The sequence below is a fragment of the Contarinia nasturtii genome, unplaced genomic scaffold, assembly GCF_009176525.2.
Source record: "Contarinia nasturtii isolate CC-2019 unplaced genomic scaffold, AAFC_CNas_1.1 Cnas_scaffold_3175, whole genome shotgun sequence".
Lineage (NCBI taxonomy): Eukaryota > Metazoa > Arthropoda > Insecta > Diptera > Cecidomyiidae > Contarinia > Contarinia nasturtii.
This window is the reverse complement of record NW_022200487.1, coordinates 1,244,946-1,255,865: the sequence shown is the minus strand read 5'-3', so window position 1 is coordinate 1,255,865 and position 10,920 is coordinate 1,244,946. Positions and strand designations below refer to the sequence as shown.

Sequence of the window (10,920 nt, the reverse complement as noted above, 5' to 3'; positions counted from 1 at the left end):
TTCAATAACACATTTTTTTTCTATAGCTGTGCGGCAATCGCTGCATGCGCAACCACCATAAGAATGAATGATTTTGGGACGCACCCTACAATTTCAAACGCACCCAACGTTTGATTCATATATTCAAGTCGATATGTCACATGGATGTTAGACACTCAATTTGAGAAAATTATATTCTTGACAGACAGTATCGCAGAACACTTCCACCGTACTAATAGTGTGTAAGATTTCATATATCCACTTATTTTCTCTCTCATTTTCTATTCAGTGTGCGATTGATTAGCTCATTGCTATGCACCGAACATAGTATTTTTGCAAATTTTGATTTAAATTAATTATTCAACATTTCTTTTCATATAAATAAGTTGCAGAAAAATATTGGTTTAGCAAAAATGGCAGCCTCAGCTAGGATATTTCGGCACGTGAAAGGTAAATAAGTTTAAAATTATATAATATCCATTTCGATAGAAAATCGAATCCGGGTGAAGTTCGAACAAAAGGGACAATGGTTATTATTTTTTATAAAAAAAAGTGATGATTGTTTATTTTTTTCAACTCATTTTTTTTTTCATTTGGAATTCAAAGTCCACAATCGTGTTATTGTCACATACATTTGACAATATATTCTATTAAACTCATTTATATACATACTCATTAGAAGAAGAAAAAAGTTTATCGTGAATGTCAAACACATACACGCATGATTTATTTTTGGTAATAGCTTGATATTTGTGTTATTTTTCTGTGGCATTAGCCTTTTTGCAACTTGCTCTGCTTTTTTGTCATTGAACTTATTTCGTTGTGACGAACGACAGCATAATATAGGACAAGTGTTCACTTTTGTTAATTTTTTTTTTTAAATGAAATCCTTACGTTTCATTTTGATCAATTGATCAATTTACTGATTAAACAAGTTGCTTTAATCAACCGGCGTTTTTCTAAATCGAAATATCGGAGCTTAGAAGAATTACGTATCGTGAAACTACGACATCGATAGAATTAAATGAGATTTTATGTTTTATCCTATTGAAATAATTTCATATTCTTTATTCCAGATGGTTTGAAATTGTCATCAGTCCGTAACTATAGTGTAAATCCTGATATTTACCAATCAACACGGCCAAACTTGCGCTTGAATGCCAATACAAAAGTGATTGTGCAAGGATTTACAGGCAAACAAGGAACGTTCCATAGCAAACAAGCTTTGGACTACGGAACAAAAATTGTTGGTGGTGTATCGCCCAAGAAAGCTGGCACAGAACATTTAAATTTGCCGGTATTTGGTTCGGTTCGCGATGCAAAAGAAGCAACAAAAGCCGATGCTTCTGTTATCTATGTACCACCACCGGGCGCAGCCGCTGCCATTTTGGAGGCAATTGAGGCTGAAGTGCCATTAATTGTTTGCATTACTGAAGGTATTCCACAACACGATATGGTTCGTGTTAAACATGCATTAGTTCGTCAATCAAAGAGTCGTTTGATTGGTCCAAACTGTCCAGGAATCATTGCTCCAGAACAAGTGAGTGAAAAACCAATCAGGTTTATATGTTTGAATAAATCTAATCTCCTCATCTCAATTTACAGTGTAAAATCGGTATTATGCCGGGTGCTGTTCATAAAAAAGGAATCGTTGGTGTTGTATCACGTTCAGGTACCTTGACCTATGAAGCTGTCAACCAAACAACTGAAGTTGGTTTGGGCCAAACACTCTGCGTTGGTATTGGTGGTGATCCATTCAACGGAACCGATTTCATTGATTGCTTGGAGGTCTTCTTGAAAGACCCAGAAACCAAAGGAATCATTTTGATTGGTGAAATTGGTGGAAATGCTGAAGAAAAGGCTGCCGATTATTTATTGCAACACAACCAGGTAACGTTTTCTGAAAATACGTTATTCATGATTATCGTATGAAATCCGAGAACAAACAATATTCAATTGTTATCATTTTTAGGGCATTCGTGCTAAGCCAGTTGTATCTTTCATCGCTGGTTTGACTGCACCGCCAGGTCGTCGTATGGGTCACGCCGGTAAGTAATCGTTTTAAGATAATCTATCTATCTAATTTATGTGCTCGAAGTAATAATTTTGTTCTGCTAAATCTTTTGACTGAAATAACAGGTGCTATCATATCTGGCGGAAAAGGTGGAGCCCAAGATAAAATCGATGCGCTCGAGCGTGCAAGTGTAATCGTTACTAGAAGTCCAGCTCAAATGGGAAGAGAATTGCACAAAGAAATGAAACGGTTGGAATTGGTCTAATTCCTAAATATTTAAACTAATATGATATGTTTTAATGAAACAACTCATCATGCAATTTGAACACATTTGTTGTTGACACTCTTCAATCTAAAATTATAAATTATGCAAAATTACATAATAAATGTGGATTTAATCGCTCTATGTATAAAATAATCTTCATCTCATGTATGCCATGAAAATATTTTTAAAAAAATCTGTCACCATCATTCGAACTATTATTATGATTGTTGAATGCGTTAATAAAAAAAAGCACCAATGCACCTTTTAAAATCATTTTATGCACTATCCATTTCTGTTTCATTCCATCTTGTCTCTCTGTTGAAAATGTCTTTTTTTAATTACATGAATGTGAATGCAACAAAATTTGGAAAAATTGTAATAATTCAAACACATTCAAATGAAATAGCCTGAACACGAATAATGCTCGTTGATTGCAATATTTTCATGTTGAATTAATCAATTGAAATTAATTGTACGTTTTCTATTTATTTATTTTTTTTGTGAAAATCAAACAACAGACAGGAAATGATATAATTCCAGAAAATATGAAAATAATGTCCACGGAATACAACACACTTGCATATTAAATTGAACAACATATTATATACAGCAAGAAAGATCTCTTCAGAGGAAGACATATTTCCAAAGAAGCAATGGGTATATATTCATGTAAGTCGTATAAGAATATAATGCATTGCAAGGTTCATAAATAATTGCAATTTTACTTTTATCCTTTCTTGGTCTTTGATATTTTTCTCGCAGATCTAAACCATTAACCGATATTTTAGAAAAAAACATTTGACTAGTGAGGATTCAATATTATTGGACACCGAAAAATTCAATCAATATCTCTCAGTAACTTATCATCGTATCAATTCTACAGTTTGCCATAAAAAGGGGGATTGCTGAAAAAACTCCAATTATGAAAAGAAAAACAAAACACATAAATTGTATCATACATAATCAAAGTATAGATATATTTTCACATTGAATAAAACCACTAGTTAAAAGTGATTTGAATCTTTCAATTGTTTTTCATCCTCTTGATAAATGGATTTAAAATAAAATTTTAATACACATTTACATTCAATTTTCATACACTCACATACAATTTCGTGTGAATAGTTTTTCACTCGTGCTTGTTCGCATTTTTTACTATACAATATCCCGTTTTTTTTATCTTCATTTATTAACTTTGTGATTCTCTTATCGAATATATTGATTTATAGATAAATCATCTTAAAATCAGATGTATGTAAAGAAGGGATCCTTCCATTATCATTCTGTTTACACAAATTCGTTGGAATTCCGGTTGTACATTATAGTACAGCTACAATTTTAAAAACATAGATAGAATTCATTTTCAAAAAAAAAAATGGGTGATCAATTGATCAAAGTTTTAAAGCTCAATCCGAGGTCGAAATTGTAATCGAAGTGGTGGATCCCGAAATCTCCATCGTGTGATATATACGAATTTAAGAGTATGATCTTTGCCTATTTTTTTTTTTTTGAAATAAACAAATAATTGTAATAAATAATTTTCAATAGGAATATAATCTATTTTAAAAATGTTACCTAATAGTTCATCGTTGCAGAGTATGTCCACTTCTTTGTATCTTTCAATCCCGTTTAAAACTTTTTTCGCAACAAATTTCTTGAGATGTGTAATTGTTGCTTGTGAGCTGCACCGTAAGAAACGTCGTTTCAATGCACTTAAATTGTTGCTCATGCACTCGAGACAAACATTGACTTGCTCGTCTTGTCGATGATAATCGGATTCAACGTGTGTGTTCTCATTTAATCGATCAAATGCATCATCTTCAATGTTTTGCGGTTGATCTTTTGGATTCGGTAAATTGCGGCTCTTGTAAAATTCACGTTCACGTTTCATTTCGTCTGCAAAATCATTTGAATTTATCAGTAAAATAAAATTGAAAATTAAAGAGACTAATTACCTCCTTGTAAATTTGGTACCAATTTATAAACGATATCTTGCATGGTTCGATCAAAACTAATGTACTGAAGCGGATGCGATTGATGAATTACATTCCCACATCTCGGACATGTATTATTCTCCTCCAAATGTTTCACCAGGCAACTTTTACAAACTAAAACAATACAAAAATGCACACAAATAAAATAAACATCACAAATCAATTTAAATTTCAAGTGTTTGAAGCATGATAACCTACATGTGTGCAAGCACTCCGTCACTGTAGTTGCATCAATGAAGTAGCCGCTGCATATTTCACAAGTGATGTGCTTATTTAGCGTATGTAATTTTATTCGTCGTTCCATTATTCGATTATTAAAATTATGAGTGCAATAAATCTTGGTCGGTGAATTGTTTGTTGGTCAATTCAAAACAAGCAATTGGCCACCTCGATTATTATTTGCAATTCAACAAATGTGTTTTTCACTTTTCTTTTTCACAGCAGCAATAGCACATAAAAGTTGCCGTCATACACAAAATTAAAGTGGAAAATATTCTATTTCAAACTGTATTTGTAACTAAAATAAGTAAAATATTTGACTGAATCACAATACATGTGAATTTCCGAAAAAAATTGGGAAAAACAGAAGAATTCAAGATAGAAAAATAAAAGTTGTGTACCAAACAAGTACGAGACGATAAATAAATTACTATCGCTCGTAATGTCAAATGCACATAATACATGTACAAAAAAACACATACACGCGTATGGAACATGTTAACGACGGCCAAGTTGGCAAGAATGCTATTCACCGTACAATTGGATTTTCTTTTTGTTTACATTCATAGAATCTCATCATGTACGTGTATATTGTGCAAAAGTGTATGTATCTATACGGCACGTTGTGTGTGTGTGTGTGTATGAGTGGCAAACTATTTTTCTATGCTTCAGATGGCACCACTGTACGGCATATATACAGGTGAAGCAAATGCAAAGCGGTATATTGATCGTTTTCTTTGAGTTGAGACGAAATGCGATTCTACGCCGTAATATTTGATGATTTGTATTATGTATGTTTAAAAATGAAAGAAAAATCATCACTACATCTCCTTCATTCCTTCACAAAGTATCGGTTCGATTCATTTGTTATGGGCATGTTTTGTGAGATTGAAATAAAATGCTGATGTAAATAAATAAACCGTTAGGATAAACAATACGCCGATACCACCGATATTGGAAATTCTGAATTCGATGAGAACGATTGTGAAATTATTTATTTAGCAATCACATGGCATAGAATCTCGTTTACTATACGTAATCGATGCGCAAACCAAATCAAAGACATTAGATTCAATTCAATCATGTTCTCACAGAGGTATAAAAGATTTAATTTGTTTTTGAATTGTTTTTATAAATTAAATAAGCACCATTGATTTTTTTGTTTATGCTAACTAAATTTTATTCAAGTGAAACATGGTGGTGTACAGAGTATGCTGACAGCATTCATGACATTTTACGTAAAAGAGAAGGTGATCGTTTGTATTTTGAAAACAAAGCACCACAAATCAAATGGCGAATACATTTAATTCAGCTAATCCTGGATATTGCACGGAAACATAGATTTTCGAAAGAAACCGTTCATTTGGGTAAATTTAATTGAATTGATTGAACACGATTAATTGAATTGATTCTAAAAAAGGGTGTTTCGATTTTAGCTGTATATTTCACAGATATATTCATGGATAATCACATGGTTCGATTGTGGCGACTTCATTTGGTAGCTTTGGTATCGCTTCGTATTGCGGCAAAAATCGAAGAGAAAATTTTTGCACTGACTCGGATTGAAGCCCTTAATGCGACTGCCAATTATTCCAAAGAAGATTATAATATCTTAGAAACAATTATGTTAAGAATGCTTGACTGGGATCTGACTGTGCCGACGGCCATTGTATTCGCTACCTACTATGCCGAGTTCATAATCACCGAAGTCGATTACAGCAAGTCTTGTGATTTTGACAGTTTTGAACATTTCAAAAACGATTTAAAATCGGATGTCATTGATTTCGTAAACTTAAGCTTATTTGGTAATTGTTGTAAATACACATTTTGACATCTTCCATTGCAATATAATTTAATTTTTTATTTATTTTTATTCAATTACTAATCACGATTAAAATTACAATTTTTACAGATATATTCATGACACATTCAATTCAACCATCGAAGTTGGCGGCAATGTGTTTGGCGGCTGTTCGATTGAAACGCAATATATTGCCAATTTGGCCATTAAATTTGATCAGACTCACCCGATATCCATGGGATGCAATCAAACCTGATTTCAAAAAATTATTTGATATCAAATTGCTGGCAAGCAGCGAACAACTAAGGCTAGAACTTGAAGTTGGCATCAGCCAAGAAGCAGAGTTAGAATTCGACTAAACTTTAAAATGATCAAATTGTAGCAACTGTTCCATCTGTTGATTGGCTCCTATTTAGCTTTGTATATAGTTAATGACATTGTAAACATAAGATAAACACGTGTCGGCTGTTTTGACATTTTGAAGATTAGCATAATAAACTGCTTTAGAACGCCGGCGCAAAAAACTCCCCATGCATTATGATATGCATACAAAATTTGAACGACTACGTAGATATCATCGATTTTTCAAATGTCAGTGAAAAGCATTCATATAGAAATTTATTGTCATTCTTATCAGCGTAGTTTAATGGAAAAAGCTCCAATATCCAGACTACATTTTCAATGTACAAAAAATTTCGCTTGGATTTACACGAAATGAGAAGAAATTCAATATAAATACAGAAAAAAGTGAATTGAATTGTTACTTTTATTTGTAAGAACGAAATTCTTGCTGCATCATTTTTTCTAGGTAGTTTGGTATTTACTTTAAATTTGCTGCAATATGCTAAACATGAAGCCATATGTGCCATCGAGTGCAATTGCTGTTCGGGAGAGTTATGATGATGACCTTAGTGACGACATTGAAGATGATGTGTTCATTAGAGACGGAAAATCAATTAAAGTAAGTATCAGATATAAAAAATTAAACGTATTTGAAATGATAATTTGCCACTTTTGCAGGCGTACGAAGAGAAAGGACTGAAGCGACCATTGATGGCACCTCGACGTCGTAACAGTAGTAAACCACTACTGAAATCATCAAAAACACGAAAAACTATGGCAGCAATATTTCGAAAGCGTAACCGTTGTTGGAAATTTTGCGAACCATTTTGCTATGCTTTTGCCGCGTTGCTTGTTCTTTTCCTTCTATTCATATTGGCCATATTTTTAATGGCATTATTTCCTGTGTCATTGCAAAAATTTAAATCATTGTTTCACAACACCAAACTAAGTTTTGCATTGAATAAAGTTGGATTTGATGAGATGGCAATGGAGGAACTGTTTAAGGGCGAACAAACACCATGCACACAAATGTCGGTGGAAAAGGTATGGAGCAAAGCATTTACACGACTCAGCACAGAGTCGCCAATTAGAAAAACTGATATAAATGGCGATGGGAATGCCGATATTATTATGGGCTATTCAGTTGACGATAGCATACAGTATCAGTCAGAAAATCATGGAAGCATACCAAAATGTGAAATTGAAAATGGTGGATATCGTGAAATGGTTCCATGTGAAGGAGGCATTTTGGCGTTGGATGGCACTACGGGCACGACCTTATGGCAAAGATGGACGCCATCAATTGTATTCTCAATATTTTGCCAAACCGATTTGAATAAAGACCAGAAAATTGATTGTGTTGTGTCAGGCCGTGGTGGTGTGAGTTTTTTTCTCCTCAAATATTTTTCATGTGATTGCAAAACACGATTTTTCATATCCCTTTCTTTTTCAACATTCAGTTGGTACTTGCGTTGAATGGCGAAAACGGAGAAGTTCTGTGGCATCTTCATCCGAATCAAAAAATTTCAGACATTCCGATACCAATACCATCGACATTAGTCGTTGATTTATACACCATCAATGGAATCCGTGATTTAGACGAAGATTCAGTGCCTGATGTATTGGTAAGTATCGCATTTAAATCAATAAAAAAAAAACATTAATATTGGAGTTTTTATCTTCCTCTAGGCCGCACGAGTTGAAGAGCATCGTTCAACAGATTTGAATATAATTGCAGGTCATATTGTAATCATAAGTGGCCGTACTGGAAGGATTATAAAGAATTTTTCAGCTCCAAATCGCGAAGAATTATATGTACCAATACAAGTTCATACGCAGATTGATGGCACTGAATATTTATTGGTTTTAACTGGTGGTCAGAATTCGCCAGGTGGTGTGTATTTGATTTCATTGAATACAATTATGGACCATTCAAAAGAGAATGAATTCATTACGGTGATTCGAAGTGAATCGTCTGGTTTTATGGTGCCAGCGATTTTAGTGGATTTGAATGAAGACGGTGGAGAAGACATTGTTGTATCTTCGTTCAATTCAACGGTTTATGCGTTCAATGGACAAACGCATGCCACACTATGGAAATACACATTTGCTGATTCAGAGAGCACGAGTTCAATTGTGCCAGGCCATTACAACAACGACAATGTCACAGATTTTATGGTTAAATACAATTGTGGTCCAGGTTTTCCCGTTTATTACTATTCTCAAACGCAAATCATCAATGGCAAAGATGGCAGCTCGTTACTTGATCAAATGATAAATGATTCGGGTGGTGCCAACAGTTTATTGGGCGGCATATCAATTTCACAGACATTCGGTGGAGATTTATTCTTACATTGGCAAACGACATGCCGCGGAAAGTATGAGGTTAAAGACCCGTATCAATTTATTCCGGACAGTGATATTCTATTACAATCTCGTGCAGACACATGTATGCTTCGCTATAATGCTTCAACCGTTTTAAAATTATACGCAATCACGAGACACATTCAATCTCCGGGAGCGGTTATATTTTCCACAGATGACTTATTATTACAATTGAATCAAACGGAATTGAAGCAACTGGAAAAACAAATGGCGGTCTCACCGCTGAAGCATCCCAAACTATTGAAAAAGCTACTTAATATAAATGATGTATCTACTGATTCGGAAGTAAATTCGAGTATTAATAGCACAAAACCCGATGTCAATACTGTAATGAACGTTACAAAATTCATTGGTGAAGAGAGACTGAGACCATCGGAAATTCCAAATAAATCGAGTGCATTTGATAAATTGAAAAATAGAAAGAAAATTATGGAAAATACCAACAAAAATATTGCACCAAATCAAATGCGAATCAATTCAAATAATTACGAAAAGCCATTATTTAATGAGCAAACAAACGAAGATGTGCAATTGCCATTGTCACCAAATGAAGAAAATGCAGAGAACGAAATAATTAACCAACGCAAAAAGCAAATAAAAAATTACATAATTAATAACATTAATCGAGTTGAGGGTCGTAATCAATTTGCAAATGAATTAATTCAGGAGCAACAGCAAGAGCTAAATAATCCCGCTGGGTTGAACAATCCTCTTGAGGATTATCAAAATTACTATGACGACAACGATAAGCGAATGGCCATGGCAATAGCTAATAACCGTGATGTACGCGACTCAGATGTTCACGTCGATGAGAATATACCAGGTGAAATGAAATGACAACTCCGCGAACATTTGTTTTGTTTTTTTTAGGAAATTATTATTCTAATATTTTGTCTTTTTTCAGTTGTTGAATTCCACGATGGTAGTTATAACGATTCATTTTCATCGCACAATCGTCCAAATGATTTCTCCGATTCATCCGAATTTGTTAGTAAAACACGAAAAAAGGATCGTGCTGAGACCTTGTGGGATATTGAAATGGAAAATGAGAATGCGGATAAAATCATTGAAGAGGCACAAATATTGAGTCCAAACACCGAAGAAGATCGTGGTCGTCGCCAATTGCCTCCGGATCTCATCCAAATACCAAATAATCAAAATTTATTAGCACAAATTTCCTCGACGGGCGTTTTATTGAAATCACTTAATAACGCACCATCCACGTTGGACTTTGTATTTGTATTGAATGTTCGTGAATCTGAACTATATCCGCCACTTTTACTGGCCGAAGACATGAAATGTTTGGAAGATAAACTGGCAGTTTATAAAGATGAATTTACTTCCGGTGAGTTAAAACGTACATTACATCAAACAATTACATATTAATGATCATTTTCATTTTTAACCATTCATTGCAGAGTATGCAAGAAACAATGTGGAATTAGTTGAAAAACAATTTTTGAAGGAGTGTTTGATAAAAAGGATGCCAAACTTAGCACCGCATATCTATCAATTCGAATCGCAAATTGTTGTGACACGAATTTCAATAACATGTGCATGCGGTGATTTGAAAGCCGGCGAAAAATGTTCAAAATTCAATTCAATTGATCGGCAAAGATGGACCGAGTTCATGGGGAATTTGAATAGTGGTGGCGTTTACTTGTCAGACTAAGTATTTTTATTGTGTATTTAGTGTAAGATTTTTGGGCCCTCGTTTTTGGCTCTTTTGCGTCATTTGTTTTTGTATGTAAAAATATTACCGCTTTCTTTTGAATTACATAAATAAAAGAAAAACATGTACATATTTAATGGGATTTTGATTGTATTTGAATTCTTTTGAACATTGCGCCCGAAATATTTCACCGCAAGTTGTACGATAGGGATATGGTTGAATGCTGACACACATTGAAAATTGATAGTC

The 10,920-nt window shown here is 33.9% G+C and overlaps 4 protein-coding genes across 6 annotated transcripts; 3 read left to right on the top strand and 1 right to left on the bottom strand.

Annotated features, from left to right (window-relative positions):
• Window positions 1–136: 136 nt before the first annotated feature.
• LOC116349912 (succinate--CoA ligase [ADP/GDP-forming] subunit alpha, mitochondrial) lies at window positions 137–3,272 on the top strand. 3 transcript variants are annotated; one of them, XM_031781561.1, is made up of 8 exons: window positions 137–221; window positions 366–429; window positions 1,056–1,519; window positions 1,585–1,869; window positions 1,952–2,027; window positions 2,119–2,242; window positions 2,777–2,927; window positions 3,021–3,272. In XM_031781561.1, exons 2-7 carry the CDS (start codon window positions 393–395, stop codon window positions 2,790–2,792), a joined length of 1,002 nt encoding a protein of 333 aa, XP_031637421.1. In that variant the 5' UTR covers window positions 137–221; window positions 366–392; the 3' UTR covers window positions 2,793–2,927; window positions 3,021–3,272. The 3 variants fall into 3 exon arrangements, with proteins under 3 accessions (XP_031637421.1, XP_031637423.1, XP_031637424.1); XM_031781564.1 differs by having other exon boundaries at window positions 152–217; XM_031781563.1 differs by lacking the exons at window positions 2,777–2,927; window positions 3,021–3,272 and having other exon boundaries at window positions 2,119–2,543.
• LOC116349913 (polycomb group RING finger protein 3) lies at window positions 3,203–4,866 on the bottom strand. Its single transcript, XM_031781565.1, has 4 exons — window positions 4,451–4,866; window positions 4,214–4,366; window positions 3,834–4,154; window positions 3,203–3,752 (listed from the first exon to the last, which is right to left on the bottom strand). The coding sequence occupies exons 1-4, from the start codon at window positions 4,554–4,556 to the stop codon at window positions 3,658–3,660; spliced, it is 675 nt and encodes a 224-aa protein (XP_031637425.1). The 5' UTR covers window positions 4,557–4,866; the 3' UTR covers window positions 3,203–3,657.
• A 373-nt stretch (window positions 4,867–5,239) lies between these two features.
• On the top strand, window positions 5,240–6,662 carry LOC116349933 (cyclin-J). The gene is made up of 4 exons (XM_031781597.1): window positions 5,240–5,567; window positions 5,660–5,838; window positions 5,908–6,276; window positions 6,384–6,662. The coding sequence occupies exons 1-4, from the start codon at window positions 5,554–5,556 to the stop codon at window positions 6,629–6,631; spliced, it is 810 nt and encodes a 269-aa protein (XP_031637457.1). The 5' UTR covers window positions 5,240–5,553; the 3' UTR covers window positions 6,632–6,662.
• A 420-nt stretch (window positions 6,663–7,082) lies between these two features.
• Window positions 7,083–10,756, top strand: LOC116349932. Its single transcript, XM_031781596.1, has 6 exons — window positions 7,083–7,233; window positions 7,293–7,994; window positions 8,075–8,239; window positions 8,304–9,822; window positions 9,904–10,344; window positions 10,418–10,756. The coding sequence occupies exons 1-6, from the start codon at window positions 7,114–7,116 to the stop codon at window positions 10,669–10,671; spliced, it is 3,201 nt and encodes a 1,066-aa protein (XP_031637456.1). The 5' UTR covers window positions 7,083–7,113; the 3' UTR covers window positions 10,672–10,756.
• Window positions 10,757–10,920: the final 164 nt, after the last annotated feature.